The sequence below is a fragment of the Nicotiana sylvestris genome, chromosome 5 (genome assembly GCF_000393655.2).
Source record: "Nicotiana sylvestris chromosome 5, ASM39365v2, whole genome shotgun sequence".
Classification (NCBI taxonomy): domain Eukaryota; kingdom Viridiplantae; phylum Streptophyta; class Magnoliopsida; order Solanales; family Solanaceae; genus Nicotiana; species Nicotiana sylvestris.
The window spans coordinates 26648993-26668147 of record NC_091061.1 but is presented as its reverse complement, the minus strand read 5'-3'; the positions used below and the strand labels follow the sequence as shown (position 1 = coordinate 26668147).

General features: G+C 35.8%; 2 protein-coding genes across 2 annotated transcripts; both read right to left on the bottom strand.

Moving 5' to 3' along the window:
- Nucleotides 1-9159: 9159 nt before the first annotated feature.
- On the bottom strand, nt 9160-12927 carry LOC104216494 (uncharacterized). Its single transcript, XM_009766546.2, has 6 exons — nt 12594-12927; nt 12436-12485; nt 11196-11328; nt 9779-9885; nt 9659-9707; nt 9160-9491 (listed from the first exon to the last, which is right to left on the bottom strand). Exons 1-6 carry the CDS (start codon nt 12781-12783, stop codon nt 9475-9477), a joined length of 546 nt encoding a protein of 181 aa, XP_009764848.1. The 5' UTR covers nt 12784-12927; the 3' UTR covers nt 9160-9474.
- A 396-nt stretch (nt 12928-13323) lies between these two features.
- On the bottom strand, nt 13324-18055 carry LOC104216495 (ankyrin repeat-containing protein ITN1-like). The gene is made up of 4 exons (XM_009766547.2): nt 17814-18055; nt 16481-16975; nt 15405-15814; nt 13324-14663 (listed from the first exon to the last, which is right to left on the bottom strand). Exons 1-4 carry the CDS (start codon nt 17833-17835, stop codon nt 13836-13838), a joined length of 1755 nt encoding a protein of 584 aa, XP_009764849.1. The 5' UTR covers nt 17836-18055; the 3' UTR covers nt 13324-13835.
- Nucleotides 18056-19155: the final 1100 nt, after the last annotated feature.

Here is a 19155-nt window from a genome sequence, read left to right as displayed (position 1 = left end):
ACTTTTCCTTTTCTTTTTTTTTTTTTTTTTTTTTTGTGTGTGTATGGTTATTTCCTCATTTACTGGGAAGTTTAGTGGCAGAAGTAGACAATGAACAAAGTTATCTTATTACATGTGGTTTTTTCCTTCACAAATTTTGTGTAATAAGCCTTCATATAGTTTAGCAATTCTCAAAATGTGGCATAAATGGCTAGTATTTTAAAAGCACAACTCATTCTTGCAATTAGTGAAAAATGTCAAATTAAGGCTTTTTAGTGCATAATTATGATGAAAGTACAAGGGGACTACAAGGTTCAAAATGACATAATTCTCAAAGATTTCCAAATGTATTTTTTTTTCTTATGACCGAGAAATTCGTCTAGGGACAACCCTTAGGATAACCGCAGCTGTCGAAACTCGGAAATAATCGGTACCTTTCTTCAATTAAATACCAGGCTTAGTTCGCATGGTGCATTGTTGAACCTGTGACCTGAGTCACTAGTCCCTCAACCTTTGCCACTTGAACTATACTTGGAGGCCTTGAAAGCTAGTCTTGATGAATCATTTCATTATGAGTCTTAGGCCCCGTTTGTCCATTAAAAAATTCTTTTTTTCAAAAGAAAAAAATTCAAAAATGTATTTGTCCATGAAGTTTTGCAATTTTTTGAAAAAAAAATCGAAAAAAAAAAAATCGAAAATGAGTTTTTCAAAAACCAAAATTTTAAAATTTTAAAAAAAAATTCCCCGCTCACAAAACTACAATAGTTATTCAAGTGAAATGCATGTCCAAATATAATAGTATTATTTTTCAACTTAAACTCTAAATACTTCTTTTTTTTTCAAAACATTACAATATTTATGCCCAAACGCCTACTTAATTGTCACTAAGAAAGACTATGGACTCGATGTAATGTTCTCAGTCTTGGATTCGAATAGAGAAAGGAGCACTTCCTTTTGGGTAAAATTAAAAAAAAAAAAAAAAAATAGTACTATAAAGAACTAGTCTTCCTTCCATTAGATGGTGAGGGGAATTTGAACCCTCAATATAAAGGTAAAGAATGTGACTAATAAAGAGCTATTTTGAGCATAATGCAGAAATAAAATATGGTATCCCTGTTGGATGAATTTGTCTTTTGACTGCTACAGATTGATGTTAGAAGGCTTCAACCTTAAGTTTTAGTAATAAATTGTTAATGCTATTAGTTTAGTGGGTAATTTATTAAAGCTAATGATGTTTTTATTAAGAATAAGAATCTGTGGAGGCTGCAGAAAGAAAGTGGTCTAATGGTCCTCAAAGTACATCAATAATTATTGCAAAAATCATACATAACTTCATTTATAATGACTCACTTTGCGCTTTCACCTTTCTCATGTAACCCAATTCATCAGGAGAGAAGAATGATGAGTACTAACAGAATTTATACCCATATTATTTATCAATAAAATTATATATATTTCTTCATATAAGAAAAAAGTTGAATGAGCGAATTGTGTTTTAGAAATTGATTTGTAATTGTCTCAACTTAGTATTGAATTTTCTTTTCTATCAATATTGAATACTGCTAGTCTACTGCTCTTTATTTCTCGAGTAAAAAGATTAACTTTTTGTTTAATCTATATTATCTAATACTATCACAGGCTGATGATAGCAAATATCTTTTTATTAGTGATGGGAAATGTCCGAATCATGATTAAATAAAGTATTATTGTGAGGTCACTCTAATCAAAGGAAATACCGAAAATAATCATCAATTTCGATTGCAAAGCCCACTTGTTTGGCACTCGAGAATAGCTTAGGCATCTGACTCTTTTATTATTAATTCATTTTAAGCTAAAAGCAAAATAAATGTTTCCAATAGGAAAAGGTTTAATGAGGACTTCTTTTTAATTGCATAATATTGAGGGACCAGAGAAGGGCAACGGAAAGAGAAATGAGAATGAGAGATTAGGGAATAGTGGTAGTCGAATCCGTCTATACTGTGCGGGAAACTTTTGATGGGAAGTAAGGAAGGCTAGATTTCTTTTTTATAACTGCGAAGTCGACTAGTGATTCACGGTTCTAAACTAGGTGGATAATGAATCCGCCCCTTTATCTTTCTCCACTAGTATGCCAACCTTTTGACGGCAATAGGATTACGAACCATGAAACTTGTGGAATTCTAAAACAAAACTTTTCTAGGAACCTGTTGTTTAAGTCTCGTTTTCTTATTGTCCCTTCCAAGACATTCCGCGTACATCATTTGGAAGGTTATATAGTTTTGGAGTGTAGTATTGTGATTGTCCATCTCCTTTAGTCGAGTGACTTCGTATCTATCTTTGCCAAGAAAAACTAGTTCTAGAAGCATCAACCATCAAATCACACCAAAGTAATTCTTTTCTGATGTGAAAGTTCAGATTATGCTGCAACCACAGAGCATACTAAGATAAAACCTTGGCTCTGATACCAATTGTTGCGGAAGTCGAATATATAGATAGTTAAATCACAACTACTATATCTAAAGGTAACTAATAAATAGTAAATGAGATGATAATAAAAGGAACACCAGAAATTAACGAGGTTCGACAAAATTTAATTTTTGCCTAGTCCTCGGACACAATCAACTCAAACTTTATTTCACTCCAAAAATACAAGTGAAATACTACAAGAGAGAAAGAAGATTCAAATGCCTTAGGAGATAAGAAGGCAAGTGAGAGATATCTTCAAATGAACAAAACCCTTGCTATTTATAGAAGGGAAATTACCCTAATAATGTCATGCATGACATCATATTAAGTATGAACATGCAATGTAAATGCATGAAAAAGGCATCTACCAATTTCTTCCAAAAAAGAGGCTTCAAATGTTCACACTAGTTCATATTAATCTTGACAAATTAAACAAATATCCACCTTGGCAAGATTCCACTTTTTCAATTTTCTTTCACTGATAAATCTTGATTGTGTCTTCAAATTCAATTTTCAAAGTTCAACAATGTTGATCAAGTTCAAACAATGTTGAAACTTGATCGCAGTCACTACTTTTGTTAGTATATCGGCAGGGTTGTCTGTAGTTCGAATTTTTTGCACCATGACTCCACTTTCTTCTATAATATCTCGTACAAAGTGATATCGAACATCAATGTGCTTCGTCCTTGCATGATAAACTTGGTTCTTTGCTAATTAGATAGCACTCTGACTATCACAAAATAGTGTGATGTTTTCTTGACCAATACCAAGCTCTCTAAGCAATCCTTGAAGCCAAATTGCCTCCTTTACAGCCTTTGTAATTGCTATGTACTTTACCTTAGTAGTAGACAAAGCAATTGTTGACTGCAAAGTAGACTTCCAACTAACTGGTGCATTTGCAAAAGTGAAAACATAACCAGTAGTTGATCTACACTTGTCCAAATCACCAGCATAATCTGAGTCACAATATCCAACCAGATACTAACTATCTTCCTGCTCAAAAATCAATCCAATATCTACAGTATTACGAATATACCGTAGAATCCATTTTACAGCTTGCCAATGCTCCTTTCCTGGATCATGCATATACCTGCTTACAACTCCGATAGCATGTGAAATATCAGGTCTTGTGCAAACCATTGCATACATCAAGCTACCAACGACATTCTCATATGGCACCCTTGACATATACTCTCGTTCAGCTTCATTCTTCGGCGACATAGCAGCACTAAGCTTAAAGTGAGGAGCAAGTGGAGTGCTAACCGACTTCGTGTTGTCATTCATGCCAAATCGATCGATTACTCTCATCAAGTATTCTTTCTGAGATAGATAGAGTTTCTTTGAATGTCTATTTCTTTTTATCTCCATGCCAAGAATTTTTTTCGCCTCACATAAATCTTTCATCTCAAACTCCTTTCTTAGTTGAATCTTCAACTTCTCAACTTCCTCTTGACTTTTGGAAGCTATCAACATATCATCAACGTATATGAGAAGATATATGGAGGATCCATCTTCAAGCTTGCACAAATACACACAATGATCGTATTTGCTTCTTCTGTACTTCTGCCGCAACATAAACTTATCAAATCATTTGTACCATTGTCTAGAAGATTGTTTCAATCCATACAACGATTTTTCAAGTTTGCACGCCATATTTTCTTTTCCAGCAACTTTGAATCCTTCTGGCTGAGTCATATAGATTTCCTCTTCCAAGTCTCCATGTAAAAATGCAGTTTTTACATCTAACTGAACTAGTTCCAAATTCAACTGTGCTACCAAAGCCAATAAACTCTAATGGATGAGTGTTTCACGACTGGAGAAAACACCTCATTATAATCAATTCCCTCATTTTGAGCGTATCCTTTGGCCACAAATCTTGCTTTGTAGCGAACATCTTCCTGGTTAGGAAATCCTTCTTTCATTGCAAATACCCATTTGCACTCAATTGCTTTCTTTCCCTTCGGGAGATTGACCAATTTCCATGTGCGATTCTAATGAAGGGACTGCATTTCTTCATTCATAGCAATCCTCCACTTATCTTCTTCTGAACTTTGGACTGCGTCTTTATAAGTGGTAGGAACACCATCAGCTACAATTGAGGCCGCACAAGCCACCGTCTCTATGAGACGAACAGGTTTCTTCATTGTTCTTTTTGGCATGCTGGTTGCTATTGATTCAAGTTGTTATTGGGGTTCCTATGTTGGAATTTCCCCCTCTACTGGCTCTTCTTCCGGAGGATAATCTTCATTTGTTTCATCCACGACTTCTTATGTAGGAAAAATAAATTTTCCCTCAAACCCCACCTGCTTAGAAGCACCCTCATCTTGTTTGGTATCTTCATCTGTTACCTTATTTACCATAGCAGATTCATCAAAGGTAACACCCCTGTTGAATATTACTTTCTTTGTCATAGGACACCATAAGCGATATCCTTTGACTCCAGAAATAATCCCCATAAAAATAGCCTTCTTTGCCCTTAGAGATAATATGCAGTTGAGCCAAACACGCGCAAAGAGTCATAATCTACAGCAGACTTTCCATACCATTTTTCAAATGGTGTCTTGCCATCAATAGCAGCATATGGTAGACGATTAAGGAGGTGGCATGCATATATAATTGCCTCAGCCCAAAATTCTTTGCCCAATCCAGCATTGGACAACATACACCGAACCTTCTCTAACAAGGTCCGGTTTATACGTTCTGCCACTCCATTCTGTTGTGGTGTATGTCTGACAGTGAAGTGTCAGACGATGCCATTATTTTCACAGACCTTATTGAAATGATCATTTTTGTATTTACCTCCGTTGTCTGTGCGAATAAATTTGATCCTCCTGCCTGTTTGATTCTCCACCATCGTCTTCCATTTGAGAAAAATTCCCAATACTTCATCTTTCCTCTTCATTGTATACACCCACACTCTTCGAGAAAAATCATCAACAAATGTTATAAAATAGTGCTTCCTATCCAATGAAGGTGTTTTGAAAGGATCCCAAACATCAGAGTGTACATAATCCAAAATGCATTTAGTATTATGGAACGTTGTACCAAATTTAACCCTTTTTTGTTTCCCTTTGACACAATGCTCGCAAAACTCCAAGTTGCAAGTCTTTACTCCTTTCAACAATCCTTGATCTGATAGAGTTTTCAAGGATTTTCCTCCAGCATGTCCCAAGCGCATATGTCATAGCCTGGTTGCTTCTGCCTCTTTATCGTCACTGGATATCACTGTCGCTGCCCCAATAACTGTACTACCGTGATAGTGGTACATGTTATTGTTCTTCCGATTGGGCTTCATTACCACTAGTGCACCGGAGCATATTCTCATCACTCCATTTTCTGTAATGATTTTGAACCCTTTTGATTCTAGGGCTCCCACAGAGATGAGATTCTTCTTCAAACCTTGTATATATCGAACATATGTTAATGTTCTGATCATTCCATCATGGTTCCTTAATCGTATTGAACCAATGTCATATGAGGTAAGAGAGTTGTTATCCGCTGTGTGGACAACTCCATATTCTCCTTCTTGAAAATCTACGAACCAGTCCCTGTTGGGACACATATTATAGCTACAAGCCGAGTCCATCAGCCATATGTCTGATGATGTTGATGACTCTGTTGTAACTAATGAGAAGTCTGAATCATCACAATCAGCTACATTTGAATCCATAATGGCCTTTCCATTGTTATGTTTGGCCTTATTCTTCAACTTCGGATAGTCTTTCTTCCAGTGCCCCTTTTCTCGACAAAAAGCACATTCATCTTTGCTGGGTCTAGATCTTGACTTGGATCTTCCCTTCTTTGTCCTCGTTTGATTTTGAGGACGACCCCTCACAATCAGTGCTTCTCCTTCTCCGCCCTTTTGTTTTTCTCTATTTCTTTGTTCATAGTTGTACAAAGCCGAACAAACTTCTCTGAGAGAAACTTCGTCATTTCCATGGAGTAGAGTAGTTTCAAGGTGCTCGTACTCATCAGGAAGTGACGCCAACAACATCAAGGCCAAGTCACCATCATCATAAGTTGTATCCATATTTTGCAAATCTGTGACCAACTTATTGAAACTGGTGATATGTTCATTCATCGTGGTACCAGGAACATAGGTGAAGTGAAACAGTCTCTTCTTCATGTACAATTTATTTTGACTATTTTTCTTCAAAAATTTATCCTCCAGTGCTTTCCATAATTTACTTGCAGAAGTTTCCTTTGTGTATGGATATTTCTGCTCTCTAGCAAGGTAGGATCGAATGGTACCGCAAGCAACACGGTTGATAATTTTCCAATCTTCTTCTCCAATAACATCTGGTTTCCTTTCTTCAATGACAAGATCTAGCCCTTGTTGAAAAAAGGACATCTAGAACCTCGGCTTGCCACATCCCAAAGTGTCCTGACCCGTCAAAATTTTACCGCAAATTTCGCATTTGACACAATTCTTGTCATAAGCGAAGATGTCAACGATGACGTATTATTGACACTTGATGTAGATTCTTCTTTTTTATTATCTCCCATTTTCGCTACAGATACTATTTATTTGCTAACAGTACAGAACACCAAAGTAATTCTTTTCTGATGTGGAAGTTCAGACTATGCTGCAACCAAAGAGCATACTAAGATAGAACCTTGGCTCTGATACCAATTGTTGCGGAAGCCGAATATATATAGAGTGATTAAATCACAACTACTACATCTAAAGGTAGCTAATAAATAGTAAATGAGATGATAATAAAAGGAACATCAGAAATTAACGAGGTTCGGCAAAATTTGATTTTTGCCTAGTCCTCGGACACAATCAACTCAAACTTTATTTCACTCCAAAAATATAAGTGAAATACTACAGGAGGGAAAGAAAATTCAAATGCCTTAAAAGATAAGAAGGCAAGTGAGAGATATTTTCAAATGAACAAAGCCCTTGTTATTTATAGAAGGGAAATTACCCTAATAATGTCATGCATGACACATTAATAACATGCAATGTAAATGCATGAAAAATGCATCTACCAATTTCTTCCAAAAAAGAGGCTTCAAATGTTCACACTAATTCATATTAATCTTGACAAATTCAACAGTTTTAACTAAGAAATCGCTAGGAACCAGTGATACACGGTTCTGTACTAGGTGAATAATGACTATACCCCTTTATCCTTCTCCACTAAAATATCAATCTTTTGACTACAACATGATTACGAATCATGACGTGCGCCTAATCCATACATGAGGCTCTAAGCTCTTACGACATCCCGTCTTTTGACGACGGTTAAAATGGCACTTACTCTATCTTTCTCCAGTGGACCAAAGAAGGCTAGATTTTCGTAAACAGCTTTCCTTTCACTATTAGGAAAAAGCAAAGAAAACCCCAAAATAGAACATACTTTCATTTTCATTTATTTTGGTCTGGCAAAAAGAAAAGGTTGCTTTTAGAAAAAAGAAGAACCACCTTTTGGATTTCAAGTGGGTGTACCAAAACGTAAACTAAGTGAAGATGTCAGCCAGATTTTTGACAAAAATTAGACCCAAAATAACATTGTTGTAAAGATTAATTGATGTTGTCCAGCACTTGGGGATACTGATAAGCATATTACAAGAAACACTTTCTCCCCACCAATTTCCCCAAACGTCTAGAGAATCAAATACCAAAAAGCATACCAAAAGTTGTCGACTAAGCTCCTAATTTCTGAATCTTTTCTTTAGTCAATGTTATAAGATCAAGGATCACCACTGATTTCTAGTTTTCAAGATACTCATAAAAGCAAAGTAAGATCAAAGGATATTTATATGATCCTTCCATTTACCAGAGGATGAAAAATGCAGGGTAATTTTCCTACGAAAGAACTCAGAGAAAGCATTTATTTCTGTTCTCGGGTAAAACTTCAATTACATATTTACATGAGTCTCACAAAGCATAACCAATACAGAAAAATCTTTACCGACATCAAGTGTTTATATCAAATGCATTAGTTAACCAGAAAGTTATACTTTAAAGTGAAAATACATTTTACTTTAAATAACTATTGCTAGTAATAAAGATGCATTAAAAGAACAACATTGGTCTGGTGTGAACACTGGATATATGAATTTTTCCCGACTCCATTGCGGATAAAAGAGGACGATGGTAGGTTGCCAACCATTGTAAATATAATCTATCTATGAGCAGTACTCAGAATAATTTTGAAATGGACCTAAATCGGACAATGAATTTATAAGATTATATAGCTGGCCGCAACTAGCTTGAGATTGAAATAACACTATTTTCTTAATCGTGAACAGAAAAAACGGGACTGGATTGTTATATTATGGAACTCCATATGTTTAATATTCCCATAAAATTAATGGAAACAAACAAAGATGAGAGCCAAAGCCTGTATACTTTCACAAATATCAAAGAAATTTTATTTTTGGTTCGCGTCTCTAGAAAATATTAAAGCAATGCTATGATATTTCTGTCTTCTCTAGTTCATCAAGCATTAGTACAATTTGTTTGTCTGCATATCTGTATTTTTCCTTATTGTCTCAAGAAGTAGGACCATTAGCTGAAAAAAAGAACTACGAGATCGAATCATCTCCATTGTACGTTTAGGACCATTAGATGAAGGAAAGAACTACGAGATCGAATCATCTTCTTTGCATCTTTGTAAACACAACAAACTGAGCAAGATGAAGAACATGAACCACAACAGTAAAAAGAAAAGGGATCAGACACAACTAGCCAAAATACGACACCTTTTGGAAGACAAAAATCCATAAAAATAAATAAATATTTCCATTAGCTTACAAATTATAGGAATCTGATGACATGATTCACTGAGTTTGACTTGTGGCATTAAGCATTAGAATGTTCAGGACAGTCGTCATAGTTGAGATGCAAGGAGTACATAAATAATTCAGGCGTGCAGTATTTGCAACATCCTGTCAACTAGCAGGCAGTTAAATGTCTTGGTAAGTCACAAACCTTTGCAGCTCAGAAGGAAGGAATACACGCCAATAAACAAGAAAGGCATTCAAGAGGAGTGTGTTCCTCAATTTGAAAGTCATTCACGGACCAGAGGACATTTTATTTCAAGAATTTTCTCCACCTTCAGAATAAAATAAAAATGCATCAAGTTTTATTTTGATGTGGCAAGAAAAGAAAAGATATAGAGTGCAGAAAACAAAAATGACAGTAAGATATCTCTCAAATTATTGCAATTGGCCTCCACCCCCTCCCAAAAAAAAATCCCACTCCCGTGAGAAAAAGAAGTACCAGAAAGTGATGCAGGAGGTGGAACATGTGGCTGCAGCTTAATTAGAATCTGCCACCAGTAGGTATAATGTTAGTGTACTGATATATCCTTGCGACAGGTGGAGAAAAAATTTTATGTACCTTTGTCTTCTCATTTCTTCCTATAAAGTCGCACAACTTTTTCCCTCTGGTGAGCTCTTTTCCTGCCCACAAAAGTTGCAATGTATTTTCTTCATGGAGCTGTAAGCCTGCGAATCAAATAGTCATCCATGATTGCTGATTTCTTTGAGCTTCATTCTAGAAAGCGTGCAGACCGAATAACGAATGGGGAAAAAATAAAGAATAGCAACATTCTCTTGTTCACTCAACATTTGAAGGTTTCACTTTCATTTGCCCAGAGACTGAACTATGTTCTCATCAGGTGGTTCAGAAGTGTTAACCTATAACACGAATGAAGTGGAACTGTGGGCCTGATTATATAGGTTGGGGTAATTCATAGCATTAAGCTTATATATTTGTCATTTAGCAGGTGATGAGAATCAGAATAGCTATTATAACATGATTGATCAAATTACGTTGGTGATTAATTTTCATTATTTCTATAGATTGTGGCTTGTACAATATTTGAAGCTTTTGGTGAGAAACTTAGATTTCAAGAACTTCACGATCTTCAGGGGAAACAGACAATTTTTAGTTCATATTAAGCCTTTGACAGAGCAACTCCATACCCGTGATAAGTAAACAATGTACATGTTATTAGACGTCAACCAACAGAAAAGTGATTTTATGCAAAAATCCAGAAATATTAGAAATAATTTAAAAAGTAGATCAAAGCAAGTATTGTTGAAAGTGCTTTACGCAGCGAACTAACAACGTTCCATACATAGGATGGGTCTGATTATGGAAAATCCGAAGAAGTGAGCACACCAAGCTGATCTAGTTGGTAAAACCCAAAAGAAAGAGGAGCAAAAATAAGAACTTTATTAATATATTAGTTTTAATTTTATAATAAGTGAACTACATTAGTATATTAGTGTCACAGTCAATTAGATTACACCTTTTTATATATTTGTGGCGTAACATCACTTTTCATGTCACAAAAAAGATGCCAAGGAAGCGGGACATGACATCCCCAGGGAGCACGCTTACTGTAAATTCACTTTCTTGCGCCATAACTTTGAACATAGCATACTGCATTTTCAAATGCATAAGATAAATGTTATTCATCTGCAATAGCTTTTCTGAACACCCCTGAAGACCATGAAGTTTTCAAAAACAAAACTTTTCACCAATAGCTTAAAATATTGTACAAGCCACGATCTATAAAAAAGTGAAAGCCATTCAATCACCAAAGTAACATGATCAAATCAGGTTATAATAGCACGGGGAACTAAACAAGCAACCGCATCTCTTTCTAAACTGATTGTTAAAAGCATATTTGCAGCCTCAAATGTCTCTATCTAGAAGTATGAAGAACAATGGACTTGGCTATCAACAATAACATGCAGTTGAAAGCATATATGGCACAAGAGGCTGAAATAAGTAATTATGAACATACCTGACAAGAACTGCTGCAAATCGGAACTTGATAATCCGATTACTCTGCATGTTACCAAGAATTCCTTCTCAATGCTTCTTGTGTGATCTCTTAGTACATACAATGATAGAGGCTTGTTATGTATAACCTGGTCCTGCAATCCATTTCATCATCTTTACAAAAACTTTCCTTCAGAAAACAGAGATCAACAGAACCTATCATCACCAATTGAACCACCAAATGCAACGATGCAAAATTATCTTTTGCAACACTTCAAGTTAAATCTTCAAGCTTTACAACGTTTTTATTCTATAGACATTGTGTAAGCACAAAACTAATTTGATATGCACGGAATTGTTTAAGATGCTCAACCATCTTGATCTTCAGCCTCACTTTTTTGATTGCTTGATTTCTTTCCTTTTTCCTAATCCATCAATCTCTGCTTCGTATGTTAAAAGCAGGGTTACGGCCTTCAAATGATAGAGCATGACAAATAAAATGAAATAGACCACTAGATATGATGTGTATAGGAACAAACTCATCTCACTGCAAAATACTCCTATTGCTCCATAATACGACAGTGTTTGACTAGACATTTATTATATCAGTGATCATAGAAAAAGATTATTAAAGTAATGGTTGGAAACTTTGTTTTAACAGAGAAAACACCACATCTAAGTATATTTTGAATAATTAAATGAATTTGGATTTTTAACTAGTTTGACAACAACAACCAAAAAAAAAAAAAGATAGAGAGACAATTTTAACTAGTTTGAACCTTCTATAAAAATACTATCAATGGAATGGACACCTTGGTGAGCAGAGTCACCCAATAGCTAGTAGGAGATTGTAGGTACCTAGTGGATTTTTTACAAATAGACGTGCATGGTGTCCGAGATAGCTTGCACACACTTCGACAAATTTCATGGGGTACCTAGTACCTCCCCCAGCACAGGTATCATGTAATTCTGTCCACCAAGACTGTTTTTGCTTTTTTACCTAAGGAATTAGTCGAGGTGCATATGAGCACTATAATAATAAGAAAATTATAAATGGGATAATCATATACTTTTGAACATTCCAAAAATAGAAAATGTGCCAAATAAATAAAGGAATAACAACTGCGCCGCCCACTCTAACAATGTAAGTAATTACTTACTCACTAAAACATCATGATATCACTATACTAACAACATAAATAAGCATTTTAGAGCAAATATTAAAGCAATAATGAAAAAAAAAAAAGCATACAGAAACAAACCTTGGAGGCGTACGAAGTAGCTTCTGAGAGAGCTCTGACAAGAGGCATCACTGCATTGACAATTTTATAAACCGTTTAAGTGAAACTAATAACAATTTCAACTCATAATCATGATTATGTATGATATTTTGTAGAATTTATTTATGATTGTAAAAAACCTTTAGGATCGCCTTGAAGCTTGGAGAGATAAGGCTGGAATTTGAGGGCGAGGTATTGAATCTTCAATTGGAGATTCGCGATTTCTGTAATGTCTTTGGCGATTTCATCAACTGTTGAAGTCGTTTCAGTGTCGTAGAGGAACTCGCCGTCGCCGTCGCCGTCGCCGTACTTCACGTGTACGCGAACCATCTCGAAGCCCTTGGCAAGTGATTTGTATGCTCAATTTTCCTTTGGAACTGTTTTTAAATTGGAAAACGAATCATTAACTAATTCAACTTTGAGCTTTGATATGATTCTTTTTAAAATTAACCTGCAACTATTTCTTTAATTGTTTTTCCTAATGTCACTAATATAGCATATATAATAAGTCAAATTACTATTTTAAATTGCGTGTCTAATAAAATGTAATTATATAAAATAAAACAGTTAAATTTTAAAAAAAAAATAAAATAGTCCGGGTTTAAGTGGACAAGATGATCCTTTGTTAAGCGCCTTTTGCTTATGAAGAGTCGATCTAATCAATTTTAAAGCTAAATTGGACTATATGAGATCACGTTTTTAACTAAGTTTTAGATATTCAAAAATTACCCCAAAAGTACTATAAGTTGGACAATCAGAAATTACACCAAACTGCCATAAGTTTCAGTTTTGGTAAACTACTCAAAGAAAAAACTTAGGGATTGTTACAGATTATACATTGATTATACGACAACTGGAACTCTCAGCCTGTCATGGCATAAGTGCATAACATTTAGATGCAATAGACCAAACAGGCACATACAACTAACATCATGTAGGTTACATAGAATTCTTCCATAATGGTAGCTACTTTACAACATAAAGTGGGAGCTTAATGAATTGTTTTTACGATGTCTTTCCTGATGCTAGATTATACAGGAATATTCAGATCCCGCGCCACAAATTAAAATCTACAGTTCCATGAGTGTAGCTTAGAAATTATACATCTTTGCATCATATTCTGGTTCAGACAGAAACCTTCCTTGTTGCCAGGAAACTTCGCGTAAAATGGAACCTCCCTCCAAACATGAACAGATCAAACTTCTTCATTTGAACTTGCAGTTCCCTCCAAGTGCAGGGATTAAGTTTAAATGCTCTTAGGAAAGGATATGAGTTGTTCATCAGTCCTCAACTCAATAACAATGCCTTCACTACATACAACACTGCAACCCTTTCGTTTGAAAACTCTTGGGAGTTTCCTCATTATGTAGCAACTCTCCACTTCAAAGGGCATAAATTCTGTCAATATCTGAATTAGAGAACTCAGAGTGGTACCATGAGTTGGAACCACTTCTCGCGTGCTTTTCCTTCTTCCTTATCGATCTTTTCTTCCTTGATCTTACCACATAGTAAGTCATGGTTCCAAGAACCCCAGCCATTATTACTCCCCCTACTACTGTTACCAATATTGCAGCCCACTCAAACTTGCGACCAACCACTATATAAGAGGATGCCATAAATGCCACTGAAGTGCAGACAGAAGCCAACCACATCAGTTTGTTAATTACCTCTACCACTCTTCTTTCTGCCTTTGTTTCTCCTCTAACCAATGTAATCTGAACTACGACAACAGCTAGAGACGTAAAAAGTGCAAGGGCATTGAAGATGAAGAAGATTTTAAAAGAAGCAGTGGTCACAACCACAGCCACTCCATTATTATCATCACCTCCAGGCACAGTAAAAATAGCTGCAAATGCAACTGTGGCAAAGAGAACAGCAACAACAGTCACAGAATTCGTTGCATTATTGATCCCTTCTCGATGGAGCTTTCTAAGCTCTTTAGCAATTCCATGGACATTTTTATTGGTCCTCTTAGTTTGTTCAAGCTGTGTGTGAATATCTTTCTTGATTTGGCTAACAGTTTTCCTCAACTCATCCCTTGGTTGGTTCAATTCATTAGCTCTAACAGCTCCATATTTGTATAAACACTCCTTTATTTCTGCAGATTCCTCAGAGAGGGGAAGATCTTCAGCTATGTCAAGAGCTGTCTTGTGATCTCTGTTCAGTGCGTTAACATTACTATCAGGCAGGCGTAGCAACTCCCTCACTATCTGCAAGGCAAAGTTCTGAAATGTTAGAAGCAAGAAGAGAAATGCTTCAGGTAGCTGAATAGAAACTTTGCTATAAAATGATGCGGCCAAGGACCATGATTATTGTAACAATGGATTCCATGGTGATCCATAGTTTGTATAATCTAGAGACGAGCACCAACAAATTTGAGAAAGAAAGAAAAATAAAAAGGTATTTTAGGCAGTAGCAGTTTGTAAGACCATTCAAAAATGAGGTTCGTACAATTGCCTGACAGTTCTAGAAGTCAAACCATTTCTCTGAGAACATAAAGGGAAAATGTCATCATGGATGCAGAATTCTAAGTTACTGAAGGTTTAATAAGCTAGTATCAGATTATGAAATGCCACCGCACTGAAGGTTTAGCTTCTAATACCCAAATATGGACCAGCAAAGCTAATATGATTTACGTAGCCATGTGTGTAAGAAGCAGTTCCTGATTCTATAATCACTTCGAACATTCCAAGTCAGGCCACTAATCCATTTAAAGAACAAGATGCAGATTAAAAGTTATTTTTTGATCAGGAAAGAAAAAACATCAGATTAACAATAATTTTCTTCTCACCTGTCATATACAATAGTAACTTTGTGACATGCTTTGCAGCACACCATGCATTACGAACAGAAACACCATAGAGAAATTGTGATGTCGTTTTTGGTGGGATGGGGATTTGGGGGAAGAAGTATTACATTAAAACGTCATGTTTGAGTAACAGATTGCCTACCTCTGCACGCTTTTTCCGGGTGGCTATGTGTAATGCTGTGTTGCCAAACTTGTCTGGCAGCATAACTATAGCAGCATCAGCCTCGAGAAGCAATATCACCACCTCACAGCTAATCCCCTTTACAGCCATATGCAATGCAGTTTGCCCTTTCTTATCAGTCCTCCTTGCCAATTGTGGATCTCTGTCAAGCAAGGCCTTAACAATTTCCACGTGCCCTTGTCTTGCAGCTAAATGCAATGCATTTTTACCATTGGACCTAGAAATTTCTAGTAAGCTGCAATCCTTCGACAGCAGTTCATTGACCACTGAAATATGTCCTCTTGAGGCAGCAGTTATAAGAGGGGTTGCATTTGAAGGGCCAAACGTTTTACTCAGTCCAGGATCATGCTCTAACAGCAATTGGACGATTGCTGTTATAAGAGAGCAAGCATCAGTCTTTGTCCAATAACTATTATCTTATGGCATCTTTAAAATCCATTTTCAAAATTTACTGAACTACAGCATTTTTTTAGAATGATTTCTGCATAATTCTCCACACATATTTTTAGCACACTAGGTTGCAATAGGTCAATATCATAAAAGTGCGGACCTTCTAGTACAACCAGCATCAGCTATATCGAGACTGATGGAATGATATTCTAAAACAAAATCACTTCAATTTTATATTCTCTTTGACAAGGCATAATCAAAAGATAACTCCACCTCCAACCCTGAGGCATGAAGTTGGGGTCCAAGTTCAAGTCAGAATTTTGATAAAAATTAGTTTAGCAAGCTAACTAACTCATTTATCACCTTATTACTGATTCTTTAGTTTTATTGATATTTACTATTTGTCAAGTTAGTCTAAACCATTGCGATTTCATAGTGTTAATATCTATTCAGACAAGACATATAACTTGCCCTTGGTTAGCAATTTTTTCATTGTCCAACGTCTTGTTAGACTCTATCCTTCATCTATCCAAACGAGAAACTTAACAAGCCAAATTTAAGCTAAAACCCCATTACCAGAACGACAAATAAATGATGCCTAAAAAGGAATAAATAGATCAAATGATCAAGAAATCTAAGATCTTTACCATGGTGTCCTTGACTTGCAGCTATATGCAAAGGATCAAATCCTGACCGATTCTTCTTAGTAAGAGTTTCCTTGTTGCAGTACTTCAACAACTCTTTCACCACATCAAGATATCCCTTCGCTGCTGCTGTAAACAGTGCTGTCTCTCCTAATTCATTTACTTCATTTACTACAGATGCTCTGATCTCTGCAACCTCTTGATTAAAGTCGTCGCCGCTCAGAGTCCCCACCATTTGGGTATCGATATCATTAAGTATCTGCTTCACTGCTGCTAGATCACCTTTCTGAGCTGCTAAATGAAGCTCAGTGTCATTGTGCCTTCCCGTCACCTGTTTTACATATTTCTTTTTCCCTGCTTGGTCAATTCTCTTGCCGGAATTGGAAAGCACGAGAGCTGGTGCTGTTGCTGAAGATGGAGATGGGGCCGGTGATGGCTCAGCTAGAGGGTTATGGCTGAGTGTTGGAGTAATCAACCCTTTCTCGATATCTCTGTCACCTAGTACAAGCACATACAAAAACAGTCAGCAAAAATGAGCAGCTACTCAGCATTAGATAATCAAGAATCAGGTGCGCGACTACTTATAAATAAACAAGTAACTCCATCATAAAGTCTTCAGAACTGAAAACTACCAAGTATCAAAGCATAAAAGAGGAATATTTCAAAAATTATTCCCATACATCGGACAAACTTCAGTTTTCCTAATTTCTTCAAATTGTCATCTAAGTAACCATTCTTTAGTATTGATTGATAGCGAACCCAAATTAGTTTCAAATTTCTTTACAATTGATTGATTAATTGTCATCTAATAATCCGCAAAATACACAAAACTAACTAAAGTAAATTGCTCATGTGTTGAGTTAATTGCTTATAGTATGTTAGGATAGATAACTGAAAAAGGCTGTAGCTTATGTCTATTGAAATGCAAAGTAAAGTTGGACAAGTTAAGTGTTCTATATAAAAGCAAGGTACAACTCAATAAACATAAGGTACAACACTTTACTCTAACATAACTAGATTTAAGTTTTTCATCTCACAATCTTCACTTTTATGTTCAGTGTAAGCCCTAGCTACCTGAATTTACTTCGCAAAGTAAAATTTGTATACATCTCCATCTAGGGGGGTGGGGGTGGGGTGGGGGGTGGGGGGTTAACTGGTAAGAACCATATTTCTACATATAATTCTCTACAGCGAATAACCCATATACTTAAAACTATATCTTCAGCTAATCGAGCAGAAAGCACTGGAAGTACAGGAGCTAGCTACTGATAATTCGATGATCAAGTCAATTATGAATTTTTTTAATTGTATTGAATATAGATATGGTTAGAGTTACCTTCTTCAACAGGAGAAGCCATCTTTTAGAAGAGAATCAGTCACAGAGAAGTTGAATTGGAGTAAAGAGAATCAAGAAATTAGAGTTTGAGATTTGAGGTAAAGTGGGAACTTTTGTTGGCTTATAGAAAAGGAAAGAGTAAAGGAAGGTGCTGAGAAAGAATATTAAAGAACAGGACTAGAAGACAGAATTGAGGAACGTGCTGAGAAACTTAGCTCATTGAAAATGATCTTTTTTTCTCTTCCTCTCAAAGAATCAATTATTGTTCTCTACTTATCTCAAAGGAAAACTTGCGCTTTTAGTCCTCATTTATCAACAAATTCTGATTTTAGGTCTTAATTGAAATGTATACTTTTGATTCTTTTATTAATGGATTTCTTACAAATTTGACGAAATATGAACTACAACAATAATATACTCAGTGTAATCCCACAATTATGATCCAAGGAGGGTAATGTATACGATGACTATTAGAGATATTGTTTTCGATAGACTCCAAATTAAGGAAAGCAAAATCTCTGCAGTTTTAAGAAAGAGATACGGAAGTGAAGATGTCATAGGAAAGAGAAGATATAGCCACAGATAGATGACTAAGATGACTGAAGCAAAAGAAATAGAAAGTAATAATAGAACTCAAAGAATAGAAAATACCAGATTATACTAGTATTACAGGTATGTGAAAACAATACATATATGAAAAAGAAATATTAAACTATACTGTGCTCGGCTACTTACTAATCTACTACCCTAACACCTTATCTTCATATCCTCCTATCAAGGGACGTATCCTTGATATGCTGAAAATATGTCATGTCGTGCCTCATTACCTTACTTCCAATACTTCTTTGGCCTACCTCTACCTCTACCTGGCTCGTCAATGCCAACCTCTCATTCCTCCTCACTAGGACAACAATGCATCTTCTCTTCACATGCCTAAACCATCTCAACCCCTCTTCCCGCATCTTGTTCACTACAAAGACTACTCCTACCTTGTCCAGAATATCCTCATTCTTAATCATATCTCTCATGGTATGCTCACACATTCATTTCAATATTCTCATTTCCGCTACTTTCATCTTCTACATATGAGAGATCTTGATCGGCCAAAACTCTGTTCCTTACAATATAAATCAGTCTAATAACCACGATATAAAACATACCTTTAAGCTTTGGTGGCACATTCTTATCATATAAAATGCCAAATGTGTGCCTCCATTTTATTCGCTCCACTCCAATATGATGTGTGATCTCTTCATGACTTGGATTATAGACCCAATATACTTGAAACTTCTTCTCTTGGAGATGACTTGTGTATCCAGCCTCACTTTTACGTCAGTCTCCT

Coding starts and splice junctions, on each gene's coding strand:
- LOC104216495 (XM_009766547.2), bottom strand. CDS start 17,835: ATGGCTTCTCCTGTTGAAGAAG. Junction 16,976..17,813: donor GGCTTCTCCTGTTGAAGAAG/GTAACTCTAACC, acceptor TGCTTGTACTAG/GTGACAGAGATATCGAGAAA. Junction 15,815..16,480: donor TGCAAGTCAAGGACACCATG/GTAAAGATCTTA, acceptor CTCTTATAACAG/CAATCGTCCAATTGCTGTTA.
- LOC104216494 (XM_009766546.2), bottom strand. CDS start 12,783: ATGGTTCGCGTACACGTGAAGTACGGCGACGGCGACGGCGACGGCGAG. Junction 12,486..12,593: donor GCTTCAAGGCGATCCTAAAG/GTTTTTTACAAT, acceptor TTGTCAATGCAG/TGATGCCTCTTGTCAGAGCT. Junction 9,708..9,778: donor GAAGAAATGAGAAGACAAAG/GTACATAAAATT, acceptor TACTGGTGGCAG/ATTCTAATTAAGCTGCAGCC.